At 36.7% G+C, this 15,386-nt stretch overlaps 1 protein-coding gene across 1 annotated transcript in view; it reads left to right on the top strand.

Annotated features, from left to right (window-relative positions):
* The window catches only part of BAZ1A (bromodomain adjacent to zinc finger domain 1A), a 71,847-nt gene that overhangs the window by 27,230 nt on the left and 29,231 nt on the right, over nt 1-15,386 (top strand). Inside the window, exons 4-10 of the mRNA XM_031064690.1 lie at nt 1,828-1,971; nt 8,381-8,482; nt 10,375-10,462; nt 11,068-11,202; nt 11,739-11,841; nt 13,832-13,998; nt 14,822-14,917. Of these exons, the coding sequence (XP_030920550.1) occupies nt 1,828-1,971; nt 8,381-8,482; nt 10,375-10,462; nt 11,068-11,202; nt 11,739-11,841; nt 13,832-13,998; nt 14,822-14,917 (835 nt within the window). The remainder of the gene's footprint in view (nt 1-1,827; nt 1,972-8,380; nt 8,483-10,374; nt 10,463-11,067; nt 11,203-11,738; nt 11,842-13,831; nt 13,999-14,821; nt 14,918-15,386) is intronic.

Genomic DNA, 15,386 nt, shown 5'->3' on the forward strand with positions numbered 1-15,386 from the left:
CCAGCCTAATAATACACATTCTGTCCTGCAGTTTGTTCCATATTGTTTAGTATGAAGAGGTAACTGTGATGTTCCAAATATTGGAAAACCAAGTTACTAATAATAGACTTTACTTAAAGGACTCAGAGGCTGGTGCTGGGCCAGGCCTTAATAAGCCTTGTTGGACTTGGATTGACTTTGTGAGCAGTCATCAAATTCTACCTCTGCTATACTTGGACACTCTCAGTTCTTCATACAGAGTCTATTTATTTTTTTTACAGTTATTAAGCTTGGTCTCCTCTGTCTGGGAAGATGTGTCTTCCAGACCAGCTAGCTTTGGAAACAAGATAGGCTGCATTGGAATGGCAGTGTGCCTGTGGCCAGCAAGTCCAAGGGGACTCAGGCTGCCTCTGTGTGCAAGCAGCTCTCGTGTCCCCATGGACACTGTAAGCATTGGTCATATTGTTGTCTTTAGGAGTATATAAGGATGTAAATAGTTGGTTTTTTTTAAATTAAATTATTTTCATATTTTTTTAAATAACGTGCTGGAGCATCCTGGACCTCCCTTCCTGTTGGAGAGAGCAGCTACAGGGTCTAACTGCTTTACTGATCCTTGATAATGTCACAAGAATACTACCGAGGATATTGTAATGTTATTACGTTATTTTAATTCTTTGGGGTTTTCTCAGGCCACCACCATCTTTTCTTTCCCTTTCTCTATCCCCAGTCTTTTCCATGTGTGCAAGTTTTGGGCAGTACTGTCTGCTTGCAGAAAGATGTGTTCAATAAATAATTTGACATTGCTTCCTTTTTGCCAATGTTCTGTTCAGACAGAAGAACATTTAGAATTTCTCATGGATTTTGTGAGGTTTATTTGTTTTTAGCCTAAGTGTGACACCACGTCATGGATTTTGTGAGGTTTGTTTTTAGCCTAAGTGTGACACCACTAGTTCAAGCCCAGAACTTTGTGTATTCTTCATTTTACATATTTCAAATGGGACTGCTTGGTGCCCTGAGAAGAAAATTATGTGTTCTTTTCCTCCATGCTTTGAGCTTTTAGTGGTAGAATGTGACTACATCCATTATCTGTAGCAGTTAATTTTCAGTAATCAGACAAGGCTTTTGGATGTTAAACTAAATAATAGGAACCATGGAATTCTAGAAAGGGGTAAAAGTTAGTGGTTAAGAACCAGCTATAGTACAGTTACCCACCATGAAGTGTTGATTAATCATACTTTTCGATATGTAGTTAATTCTCCCTTTTATAACTAGTATTCAGGATGGCAAAGGAATAGGCTTGTTTTGTCAATTGTGTGCATGCCAGATGGAGCCTTAATATGTGTCAGCAGATAAATGGGCCATTATTAAGATTAGATGCATAATGATCATTTCAGCCTTGTTTATTTAGGTCATCAACAGTAGTAGAAGATCATCTCTTACAAGTAAAAATACTTTGGGATCTCAAAATCTTTTGCTTTTCTTAGGCTACTATGAAAAGAACGTAGGAGTTCTGTTGTCTAGTTTTAAAGTAACACATTAAGTTAACGTTTTAGTTTTCTTAAATGAGAACTGAAGAAAAACCTCAGAACCACAAGTAACTTGATTTGCTTTCCTGAGAAGTGAAACTGATGGCTGTGTAAGCAGATGAATTTGTCCATTTTTTAGATGGTGCCTACAAAATTAATATTTTACCTGGTATTTCAGCTCAAGGCTCTTTAGTTACTTACTTAGTAGACAGTACAATGGTCAGTTATGTATGTATTCTTAAAATAGCATCTGCTACAATTTTAGGCTCCTTGTACTAGTGAAAGACTTTTGCCATTAATAAATGTCTGTGTTTCATTGCAGGTTGCAGTGTAAGGTTTTGGAAGTCATAGCTCCAGCCCATCACAATGGAATGGCAAATGGGCACACCAGCAGTGCTGATGCGGACACCATTGTCATCAGCGACAGTGACGACTCAGAAACGCACAATAACTCTGCACAAAATGGGTACAGGATACTTTTACTGTGTGTCATTCTGACTGGCTGGGAATGAGATTAAAGCCAGATGTGTCAGAGTCTGACTGAAACAAATTACTTGATCTGTATGGATTGTGAGCGTTCAGACAGCTGAGGGTGACAAGCTGAACCTTCAGTGGTGCAGGCTCTGCTAACGCACCAGAAAACTGCATTATGAGAACTGCAATACCTACAGATTAATCATTGTTTATCTCTTTGCAATGACAGTGTTTTTGCTGAGCGATGGTGGAAGAGCTGTGTGTACCTCTTGGTAGTTCTCTGTGCTGGGAAATCTGTGCTGCTGTAGTAGAAAGTGCAGTGTGTGCTGCAATTGTGCAGTTTGGCATCACTTCACTTCCATCATGGGGCTCAGAGTTGAGATTACTGTATGACAGGAGGACACGCTGTTACTGGAACTTTCTGAAAAGTTTTCCCAGAGACTTCTTGTGTTTGTGTCCAAAAAGCCAAAAACATACCAAGCTTTCTTCATTGTGCATGTGTCCATATAAATATATCATTGTATTTGATGGATTTGGTTATGATGTTAGGTGCAGTGAAACTGTGTGTCGTGTCTTGAGGAACTTTCTATAGGCTGGAGTAGCCTAATAACATTGAATAGGAGAGCTTCGTGGTTGTAACTGTGTTGTTTATTGTGTTGGAGTGTCCCTTTACTGAGCAGTAGTTGAGCCTATCGTAGCAGTATAATGAGAAGAAAGACTTCTGTGTTTCATAGGCATGATGATGAAAGAGAGTGTTTGAAGTGAGCCCTAATCTAGGATCTAGCAACATACAGACTTTGCATGGACTGTTACTGACTTTAAGATGTCACATAGATGCAGAAGTTAATCTGTTTGATTGCTTTATGTTTAAGTCATGTCCTGACATGCCTAGAATAACTAGGGTAGAGCTCCTCACTTGGTTAAGAAAATAACATGGGATAAATAATTTTTAAATTTCTTTGCTGTCTCTTGAGGGCAGTGTCTAAGTTGTTCATGAAGATGTCCTATGTATTTGAAAAAATAAATGCATTTTCAGTATTGCAAAAGGCATGTGGCATTTTAAAGGAGTTTATTCTTGGAATTAGGCAAGTGTGTACAGAGCTGACTGTAGGATCGATCCATTATAGTGCTGTCACTTCCATGCATGTAGAGCTGGTGGTAAGAGTAAGTCTTGCACTCCCAGTGAATCTGTGGTTCTCCCCAGCTGATTAGTTATTTTGACAGTGCAGAGAAGGGAGAATTTCTTTCTCTTAGAAGGGGAGTTTTTGTGAGAATATACAGGCTTTTGAAGCAGTGTCCTGTGACATAACTAACATTTATGCTGCAGGTTGAATTGCAAACCTCTTGTGTCTTTAAAATGCTTACTGTAAGTTTTAAGTGAGTCTGTTTATAACAAATGTGAGTGTAGTAACAGTCATTTTCTAGATATATTCTGGGTATATGCAGGTATTATTTGCAGGATGTGTAAAACCTATCTGTAAGTAAAGCATTGTCATGAATTTTTGCATCCTGGCATATAAGATTCTTTATACCATTGCTCATAACGATGAAACCCCACTGAACTGAATGACATTGTTTTGCAGCCCTAACCTTTCAGAGACTATATTTTGCTGTTTATGGAGAGACTTGGATGTGGAGAGTATGGATGTTAGTCACCTTGGGACCAGTGTCAAGTTGATACGTGCAGGACAGTTCTGCCTCAGCCTGCAGACAAATCTCCAGGTTTTGAGACCCAGTCTTTGTGCAAAGCTGCAGTGCTGTTAAACAATGGTGCAGCAGATGCTCAGGGTGTTTGTGAGGGAGGGGGAGGGGAGCACAGCACAGATTGATCGGCCATCTGCAAATATTTTTCCTAAAGAATCTGTAAGGCTAGAGAATCTTAACTGAAAATAGATGTCATTAGAGATCCCAGCCTTTCTGTGACCCTACTCCTCCTGTCTGTGTGGGGCAGAAATAGCTGTGTAGTCTGTACAAATGTTCCTGCTGCCCTTTTCTGTTGTGTTCAGTAAAACTTGGGGTGGTACAGGAAGAAAGAGGCTATGATGCTCTTACTTTCCCTCAGAAAAACAGGCTGTGCTCTAAGGCCTGGCTTACATAGCAAAAGGTAGCAAATCTTCTGAGTTCTTAAAACATTTCTGCTATGCCCTGGGGGCCTCTGGTACCATAGGATAGTGGTCACATGGAATAGCAGTGTTCACGCCTTAAACTGATAGGCTTTTAAAGGTAAGGTTGAACTCTTGTTGCTGAGTGCTAAAGCCAACACATCCTGGAGGTTTGAGGGGCTTTTGCTGCCAAATGCATGCAATTCAGCTGCAACTTAATTATTCATGTCACTCCTTTTGTCAGGGCTATGAGTAGTGTAAATCATCAAGCTTCATCAGAAATACTAGAAAAAAATTATTGATTTGCTGGCTGGTTTATGGCAGTAAATTTGTGTGTTTGTTCAGTTTGAATTGAAGATTAAGTTTGGGGAAGGACTAATTGTTTCTGCAAGTTTTGGGATATAAGAGGTAACAGTTTTTGGAAATAATGTCACTGTAACCTTACCATCCAGGCCTTTTGCCATATTCAAATGAGTTTTTAAAATTTATTTGGAGGAAAAAAGTTACGAACTGGATACGTCAGAATGTGGGCATAGCTTGTCATTAAAGCTGTATAATATCTTCAGTACAGTAAATCTTTCTTCATCTGTAATTCTTATCCTTCCTTTCTTCCTCTCTCATTCCTACATTGCTTGAATCTAAGAATAATGATGATGGGTAGTTCTCTTTATGTTATAAGGAAAAACCAAAGTACCTGGATCAAAGGCACCTTAAAATCTTCACCAAAAAGTTAAAAGTCAGAATTTTGTTGCAAAATGCCGTTGTCTTGTCCCTAGAATGTTGTTCTTAACAGCCTTCAGGTTGCTCTGTTTTGTTGTTGAAAATACTGCAGAAAATATTTGCAGTTCCAAGTGGGCTATTGTTGTTGTTGCTCAGTACAGAGTTCCTTGTCAGTGGCAACCTTCGGAGATGTCAGAGGCAGCCTTGCCATGGGGATCAGTTTGCTGACAGGTTACCTGTGCAAGGCTTGCACTGGAGCGTGATGAGACCATAAATGATTGTGTTATTTACCTAGCGTTCTTGAAGGGAGTTTTTTCCATTTCCAAATTTAGTGAAAGAAAAGAAGAAAAGCTGCTGCCTTTTTCTGGAAAAGAGGGACAGCAGTCACTTCAGCACTTCAGGACAGCATTCCAGATCCTCCAACTCTCAGTATTTTTCGGTGTAATTTTTCAATTTCTGTTAAATACAGTGAGATACAGGTAGCTGTGGCAAGACTCAGACCCGATGGTGCAGATGGTGTCCTGGACAAGGTAATTCAGGAGGATAAGGTTGAAGGAGCAGCGTTTATTAAGCCCGGAGAAAAGGAGGCTCAGGGGGGACCTTAGCACTCCCTACAACCGCCTGAAATGAGGGTGTAGTTGGTCTCTTCTCCCAGGTAGCAAGTGACAGGATGAAGTGGCCTCAAATTGTGCCAGGGAAGGTTTATATTGGATAATAGGAAAAATTTCTCCACTGAGACATAAGGCATTGGAATAGGCTGCCCAGGGATGTCATGAAATCACCATCCCTGGAAGTGTTCAAAAGGCCATGTGGATGTGGCACTTGAAAATGTGATTTAGTGACAAGCAAGGTGGGGCCAGGTTAGTGGTTGAACTCAATCCTAGAGGCCTTTTCCAACATTAACAATTCCATAGTTCTAAGGTCTCAGGGTTTACTTGGTACTGCTCCCTTAGTACTGTGCCGTCAGAATGTAGCGTGGCTGTAGTGTAAGAAGAAATTTATGTTCAGGTCATGTGGGCACCATGCCAAAGTAATTGAAGGCCTGATGAGATTATTACCTGTCAGTGGTTCAGTATAACCTTATTAAAAAGGCAAGATTCTGACACAAGTACTAACCACATTCAGTTGACTGCAGTAGAAACTATTGTGATATGGGTGAGTCAGTTGTAGTTTTTACCTACTAAGTTACAAAATACTCTGTACTTTTTCCTCTGGATTTGATTGTGTGTCAGAGCTGTGCTGTAAAGATTTTTTGTAAGGGATCTCTGCTGTGAAATTGATCTAACCCTTGCTAACTCTAATGTGCTTTACAAAATAAAATATAAGCAAAAATAATAATATTTTTATGCTAAAGCTGCTAGATAATCTATATAATTTTTAAAGCTTGCTTTGTGTATTGAATTACCTTTTTCTTCCTCTTTTGCACTAAGCAGAATTTTTACTCTAAATTTGGCGGAGGATGTCAGGAATATATTTACTTCTTTGCATAATAACTAGAAACTCAGAAACTAAGCAGAAAAAATTTAGCGTGTTGTTTTGAAATTACATTTGGGCTATTATATATGATCCGCTGAAGTTGAGAAAGATTTACATGAGCTAAGAAGAAAAGATTAATGATAAAGAGTTAAAAATTTTAATTTTCTTTGGGCCCTGAATTTGATTGCAGACAGTATTGAAACTTAGAATCTATTCAAAATGTATAAATAAGCTGATATACTTTTGGTTTAATATTGGTACTCTGATGCCTTCTGTTTGGGCCATTCTTCAGCTTACTAGACCAAAGGCCTGGAAAGGCAGTGGTGTGTGATGAGGTGCAAGTTTGTCTTTCATACTATCCAAAAATTCCTGGGGACAGCCTTCATTACTTTAGCTTTCCTGTCTTTGAAGACTGAAGGTGGTCATGGAAGACCAAGTCATGGTATGACCAGAATATGAAGGCTCTTCTAACGCACTTATGTAAATATGTTAAAATCTTGCCAGTGGATATACTGGATTACAGTTGATCTCTGTTTTGCTAATATGAATGGCTGGGTGGACTTTTTTCTGTTACATTTCTTAAACTGTTTGGTCTGAGTGACTCAACTTTAGACTTCAGCTGTGATGTGCATGAAGAATCATGCAAGACGCCGCGTGCATATCACAGCACTTACCTGTAGGTCTAGTAGATGCGTTGCTGTTTCCAAGTCTGCCTTTTTTTGTCAGTCCATTCATTACTAACTATGCTGATATTTAGTCATTATAAACTATTTGAGAACTTTGCAAATTATTCTAATCTGAAATGACACTAATGGTGCATAAGTACTGTTTCATTTAATCTGTAATTAATAATGTATTTATTAGACATTGGAAGGTTAACACTTCTTGTATTTCTCTTTCACAGAGTTAGTGGGGGAAAGCAAGAATTGTAGCAAATTTTATTTTCAGCAGCATTGCAAAGTACAGTTCTCAACATCATGTGCATGTTTTCACAAGGCTAAAGAATAGCAAGTGATGTACTGGTTTATTTTGTCAAACTCCACCTGAAAGCATTTTGTAAATATTGGAAGGACTGACAATGATGAAATGCATAGTTTAAAATCTCCTAGTTCATCTACATAGATGCTTCAACTTTTATTCTTGATGAAATAAGATGATGACTGAATTCTTCCTGATAAAGCAGTACAAGTCTTGATTACAAATTGTCACCTCAGGAGACATTAGTTCTGTTGTTTAATGCCAGAATGCAACATTATTTAAATAAAGTCTCATTAGTTTAGCTCTGATCATGAAGTTTATTCATAAATACACTACTCTTAAAGTATATTGTCTATGGCAAAACCGCCTTCTTTCTTGTAAAGGAGTGAATTTTGGTAGCACATCAGACCTGGGTGTTCTCCACCTAGGAAGAGGTGTAATGTTATGTTGAAACTGAAGAAATATTTTCCATGAGGGGGGAAAACATCCAGGTCTCTGTAGGAATACCTGTAAAAGGGAAGTGCACTTTGGCATTTATTTTGAAGTGTAGATATGTTATGTTTCTGTTACTTCCTGTTATTTTATGCTGTTGGTAAAGTGCTTAATTTGTTTTTTTTTCCTAAAGTGTTCTTTTGGAAAATATTTTGGATGTTTTTTACTTGTTTTGGAACACAGTTGGTAGATCAAGGGCTACTGGTTTTATTCATTTTATTTATTTCTGTCTTTTGGACTCCTTTCTCATCATCTTTTTCTCCTTTTTCCTGTCTTCCTGTTACCATCATGAGTCTTTAGAGTATTAAGGAGACAATTTTCTGAAGTGTAGGAATATATCATTACTTGTCTCTCTCTCTTTCTTCCTTCCCTTCTTATCATCCATTTCCTTGCTAAGAAAACATCCCTCCTTGTTCTTCGTGTTCCTTGCAGGAACTGGTTTTAATGCAGATTTAAATATAGTAGCAGAAAAGCTGGCATAAATTAATAGGCCCTCTTTGGTACTGGGGGAAGTTACAAGTTGGCTATTTTCAAGAAGTCCATTGTATAGGCATATAAATATATTAAATGTGTAAAATAGGAGGCTGATGATATGTGAATGTAAACTTTTAATTTTTAAATTTTTTTTCCTAGGGAGAAGAAAGCCATAATTGATCCTTCTTTGTTCAAATACAAAGTCCAACCTATTAAAAAACACCTATATGAAGCTGTTATTGTTAAAGCATCTCAACTAAGGTAAAAATTAGTATGTGGAAGTTAAAATTATACTTTATAACTGTGAATTGTGTAAGATTTTTTTATATAAAATGACATTTTAAAACTATGTTAGAGCTGTTAATTAAAAGCACTGGAACAGAGTACTGTAGTACAGACCTTGTGTATCAAGGGCTCCAAGCTTTTCTAGCATTAACACAGGTACCAAGTCCTTGCAGGTCTCTGCTGTCATTGGCACACAGATGAGACCTGCTGTTGCTGTCTGCAAAAATCGGATTAGTTACCCAGTGTGCAGTGAGCCAGTAATTACACACTCAAGAGAGACAGAGGTTATTTATTTCAGAGACGCACAATCTAGGTGGTCAGTGGTATTCCATAAATCAAGCCTGTTTTAGCAAGCAAAAGAATGAGTGTTCATTGGCTACAAGTTACATAAGTTCTCTTACTAATTACTTTTCTATTTTCTGTTGGTTAATGATTCCAATTAGTTGATTAATTGCTGTATCTTATGGTAATTAGTCCACTTGCTCATTCTTTCTCTTTAGAGTCAGTGAGTTTCTTGTGTCAGTGGTCCCGAGTTGGTGGCCACAGATTTCGCCTTGCAGAATTACCTTTTACCCAGTTGGAGCTGGTTTGGTATAGTTGCTGCTTGGTTGGGTTTCCTTACCCTGGGAATTCTGCTAGATGTCTTTGTGACCCCTAAATTCTGTGTTCTTTGTGACCACTGTCAGTGGGCATTCTTATTCCCAAGCTTTGTTAACCTCCCCGCAGGTCTGAGACCCCCTGAATCATGTCCAGCCCTAAACCTTAACAGGGCAATTCTACCAACAAAAAATTTATTTTTCTAACACCTGGACATCACTTATAGTAGCTAACAACCAAGGTCTCTGTTTCATGCATTAAATTTCCATTTGTGTTGATTTGGCTTGAAAGTATACAAAGATCAAACATCAAAGAACATCCTTTCTTAAGGAAATTTGTATATATTCCACATTTTGCAAGACTGTGACTTCTGATACTTTGGCTACTGTTGTGATTGATGGAGTAGATGGAAAAGAGTGTGTGAACTCTAATAACAATAATAATGAACTATTGGTGTTGTGAGCACTCTGGTAGCGTTGCTGGTTTGAAATGTTAGAGCAGACACTGGCAGTCAGATTGATTTAAATAGAAAGGTGTAGAAGTTTTGCTTCTTAAATAGCAAACTTGTCTCAAATTTAGTTAAAATATATGTTTAGAGTAGATTGTTTAAAGCATCCAGTTTATATAAAGTTTTGATGCACAAACTTCAGTTTATGTGATTACAAGTCATTTAGTTCCAGCACAAATCAGGATTTATTTTTCCATTAACTACTCCTGTGTAATGAAATCTTTTCCTTCCCATGAAGTATTGCAGGTTCCCTGAAATGCCAGGAGCCAGTAGAGTGCCCACTGTCCTGTAGAAAGAAGTGGCACAGCTTGACTGAGAAGTGTGTGAATTCACCTTGTCACTTGTTGGCTTGCCTCCCTGCTTGAGAGATGTGAATGCTGCTTTCCTGCTGTCCCTGTTTGTTGCCCTCCCTCCCTTCTGACACAATCAGACTTGAGTTTTATTTAGGAATTTTAAGAAGTATTTGGAGGATCTACCATGGATCAAAAGGGTGTTTATAAAAGAGGACATAACAGAATCTTCAAAATAAAAATTGCAGATGCATAAACCAACTCTTTATATGCTACCTGTGTTTTGTTTTATTCATAAGGAAAATTTGAATTCAGTTGGGCTTTCAAAGAATGGTTGTTAATTACAGTAGTAAGGGTGTTATTTATAGTTAAGAAAATAAGAAAAAGATCAATCACATGGTCTGTCACTTGGCTGTACTTAAATACTAATTAAAGATGTTAGTTGATAATACTACCTTTCTTTCCTAATACAGCCGGAGGAAACATCTCTTTTCTCGCGATAGACTTAAACTTTTTCTGAAACAACACTGTGAACCTCATGATGGAGTAATTAAAGCTAAGGTAAGCAAGAAGAAATAATTGATGGGATAGAATATTGACATTATTTAGTATTTTTTCTCTTCTCTACTAGCTGCTCAGAGCTCTTTTTAAATACTTTGTCAAATTTAGATTTCCTGAAGTCATCAGGTTGAGAAAGTAGACTTGAAAAGAGCCTTTGACAATTTGAAAAAATCTTCCTCTAGAAGATTTCTAGACCTGTGTAATAGAGAATTATATAACTCTTCAATAAGTTAAGTTTCTGCTTTTATCTATCAAAATTTGCTCTTGACACACTTCAGTAACGTGCTAGGAAGACACTGATGAGCTATGTTTGCTGAAAGACATATAAAGAAACAACATCTTACCAAATGAAGCTAAATTCTAGTTTCAGATGTGTGCTGCATACATTATTGTCATTACCCACTTGGTAAATTAACTCTTAACTTACACTATTTCAGAGATTTATTTCTTATCCTCAGTTAAGTAGTATTGGATATGGTTGCTCTTATTGTCTTCTTTTGTGAATTAATGATTGATTAATTAGCTTATATTTAGATTATTTAACTTATATTTTTAAAAAGGTAAGAATTTCACCATGAATATCTATTTTCATCTTTCTTACTAAGGCAACATCAATTGAAAAATATAATCTAGCAGAACAAAACTTCTCCTATTTCTTTCCTGACGATCCACCCACATTTATCTTCAGTCCTGCAAGCAGACGGCGAGGGCGACCTCCAAAGAGGGCATCTGCAAGTCTTGTAAGTAATAACGTTTTTAATCCCAGATGAAGACACATCAGCACAGTCTATGAAGTTCTTCTATTTGTCTGAGTTTTCAGATCACTTGAAATACAGGGTTGACATTGTGCTTCTTGTATTTTGAGGGCAATTGGGATATATTCCACAATTGCTTTAAGGTAATTGCTTTATAGTCGAGCTAGTAAAAGGGATGATAATTGATATGTTATCATCTTGTTTTTGTTATTATTTCTGGGATCCCATCAAGAAACTAGTTTCTCAGTGTGTTGTGATGACAAACAGAGAACTTTTCCATTCTGGGATTAATAAATAATTTACTAAATAGCTTTAGTTTGAACTCTGATATAAAATTATGTCACTTGCCCTCAGATACAGGTATGTCACTTGCCTGTATTTAAACACTGAGACTCTTCGTCACTATACTACTTTATTATGTTCTGCAGAAGAGTTGAAAAATTGGGAATATCTTTTGCTGGTCATTTCACTGTAGTTATTATGCTCTTTTTTTTCCTCTCCACCTCCAAATTCTCTATCAGGAGGACAATATTAAACCTAAACAAAACACCCCAGGAAATAAAAGTAAAGTATCGAGGGAAAGGGCAAGGTTCCAGAAGCAAAAAGAAGATGTGCAGGCCATAGGTAAGTTGAAGTTTACTCATATGACCAGTAGAACTAGTTTTTGCAGATTTGAGAGCAGGCCATAATTAGGGTACTTTTGGGGTTGTGCCTTTCAAAGGGAAAATGTATTAAGAGTATACTGCCACACCACTATGGCCAAGTGCTCCTTTCAATAGTTAACATGCTTGTTTCCTAGTTTTATTTTTTTTTTCCATGTTAATTGACTAAATTGGGCAAATGTGGGAAGCTTGTGGTCCAACTGTGTTGATTTCTCTCTCAGATAAATAAAGCGCTAAATAATTTTTTGTAGAAGCTTGGATGGTGAACTCATGTGTAAATTTTACCAGCTGAAGATAAATCAAAGCACAAATGTGTAACACAAATCCGTTAGTTTTTCCATTTATGCGTTCTCCTCATACAACAATCTCAAAATTCAAGAGAACCGAAATATATTCTGAATTTTTTTGGTTTAAAAGATTCAGAGATTTTTAGTTTGGACTGATTGAATTACTTTGGCTTAGTTTTAACCTGTTCCCGATCAATTTAAATTTGATTTCAAATGAAGTAAGGGGACCCATATGCCTTTTGTTTGAGTTTTACTAGATAAATTGGTATGTCTTCTTGAGGACAAAGGTCAGACAAGGAGATAATTCTTCTGGATTGTAAGGATTGTCCTTCCTAAGGAAAGACTTTCATCTGTGGAAGTATTTCAGTGAACTTCTGGTTCCAGCCTCTCATCTTCTTGAAGACAGAATTTTTTAAGGATATTTAGAAATATCTAGTCCAACATCTGCTTAAATAACAGCACAGTTGTCTGACACTGCTTTGGGCCTTTCCTTTATAGCAGATGGGGACACTAGAATCTCATGGGTTCTATTGAGCTTGTGTGTCCACCTTCTTGCGCAACAAGCATCTATTTGTTCATGTGCTGGGAATGACAGCACAGACTGAGGTAACAGCTGATCAGAGTCAAAGCTGCTTCCTCTCTTGTGTGGACAGAAACTGCAGCTTCTAGAAAGGTAGTTAAGACAAGTTTTCACAATGTGAAAAGGTAGCAAAAATACCAAGTACCTTGAAAAATTAACCTTCTCAGTGTGTTGAAGACCCCGAGGATCATCTTCACTGCATTTGTTAGCCAAATGCATACATTGCTGCTATGTGCAGTACCTGTCTGTAGAAGGAACCTAGCCCATTTTCAGAATGTTATAGGAAAATATAATAAAAGTTTTTCTTGTTAGTACTATCCACTTGGTAAGAGTAAGGATCTTTTTTCATTTCATTCACATATGATTCTAGCTTTCCTGTTTTATTCAGGTAAAACAGTAAACCCCCTTTTATTTGTTAGCCCGTGTATGGGTTGATGGGCGTTGTCTGCCCACAGAAAGTGGAAATTTATATCCTGTTCTTCTTCTACACATGACTGCAAAGAAATCTGTATCTCTTCAGGCAGTAGCATTTTTTATTATTTAAAGTTCCGCTTAAACTGTGTAACTGAAGTAAAATTTGAGCAAAACACACTGAATTACCGCATAAGTTCCAAATGTATTGACTTCAGTAATTCAGTAAGAACTAAATATTTAAAGATCACTTATTTAAAGGTTTTTACTATCACAGATATTTCACGGTTGTGTGCCACACCTGGTTGTGACATGTTTTTATTAACCAGTCATTACTAAATATGTTGCTGTAATTATATGTTGGAATCAGTTCTCATCTTTATATGTCAATTGATAGAAACCAATAAACAAGTAATAACCTTCTGTATACTCATAAAACCAGATATATTTATTAGCTGTTGACAACCTCATAAAACATGTCTAATACATAGGCTTGAAACACTGATTCTGTAAAGAACTTCCAAGTGTTTGAATTTCTGGTTGGTGTGGAAACAATTCAGTTTTCATAACCATATCTTTCTGATATGGTAATTATAAAAATACAGTCTATTTATCAGTTAAAACTAACATTTTACAAAAGAAAAATAACTCAGCTTTGTCGTTTTCCTTTATAGCTTTTGAAAAAGCTAAATTAAAACAAGAGAAGGCAAATGCTATAGAAGCTAGGAAAAAGGAGAAAGAAGATAAGGAAAAGAAGAGAGAAGAATTAAAGAAAATTGTGGAAGAAGAAAGGATGAAAAAGAAAGAAGAGAAAGAGAGACTCAAAATAGAAAAGGAAAAAGTAATGCTTTTGAAGTATCTGTGTTTCATATAGGAACAGTATAATGGCCTTCTAGTATAATGGAGCAGTAGAATGGCTTTTTGTTTCTTAGTCTCTGTTTGAAGTTATTTTCCATTAATCATTTTCAGTTTCTAGAAATGCACTTAAGAAAAATAGGCAGTTACAAGATTTGATGATGGATTGTATTTCTGGTTAACATTCTCTATAATTTTAGTTTACCAAAAGTTCATTTTGAATTTGAACTTACTTCTGAAGTTATGTGGTGGGTTTAGGGTTTCTTTTTGCCAATAATGCATAAAACTATTTGATTTAATGGTTGTCTTCTCTTTGAAGTATCTGTTCGGCATCAGATTGACAGCATATCTAATGGTTGTGGGTTTCTGTGTGGATATTTTTTGGATGTAAATTGCTAAATGACTTTTTTGTCAAGTTGAATATGAAGAAATTATAGATTCCACTATATTTTACCACAGCCACATTCACTGTGGTTGAATGGATGTTGTAGATGGGTTTTTTTTTGAGGCAGCATTCATCAATGCTGTCTAATTTTTGATATTTTTTTCTTCAGCCATTTCCATTAAAAAGAAAACAAAACCCAAAACACCCCCCCAACAAAAGCAACAACTAATCCAACAATGTATCACCTCATTTAAATATTTTTGTTAGTATCATTTTATACAAAATAAAATTAATAGATTACTCCATTCTAATTAAATGTGATGTTTTACTTTTCAGTGTGATTGAGTAGTAAATGGTGCAGTTGTAGAAATTGCAGTAAGACCATGTAACAATATTTATATACAATTGTGACTGTTTTTTTCAGGAAAGAGAGAAGCTGCGTGAGGAAAAAAGAAAATATGTGGAATACCTGAAACAGTGGAGTAAGCCTAGAGAAGATATGGAGTGTGATGACCTTAAGGTATGATTGAATTTGGAATAGCTGAAGATTGTAGTTTTCAGGGTCCCCAGATGGATTAGATTCCCTAATGCAGGGACAAATCCAGATCTGATTGGAATGCTAGAGGCTGTGAGTCACCTGCAGTGTGTAATATATATTTCCCAGTGGCAATGCTAATGGGCATCACCTGCATCTGCATTTCAACCTCCAGAAAAGCTTTACAGCCTGTGCTCAGTCTACAGTGGAGTATTCAATGTGCTGGCATTACTGAGTGAGGGGTATTGAGTATACCTGATTTTTCTGTGAAGGATGCAAAATGAGCTCACTTACAAAAATGTGAGTTATGTAAAAGACTTGAGTAACAAAAAACTAAAGTTTTGGCTGCAAAAGTTAGAAAAGACACTGGCTTGTTACTTCCTGAGGCATTCTTTTGATTTAAACTGTAGTAATATACTATAAATGTCATGTTTAATTAACATCTGTCATGATA

Source organism: Geospiza fortis, unplaced genomic scaffold (assembly GCF_000277835.1).
Source record: "Geospiza fortis unplaced genomic scaffold, GeoFor_1.0 scaffold54, whole genome shotgun sequence".
Taxonomy (NCBI): domain Eukaryota; kingdom Metazoa; phylum Chordata; class Aves; order Passeriformes; family Thraupidae; genus Geospiza; species Geospiza fortis.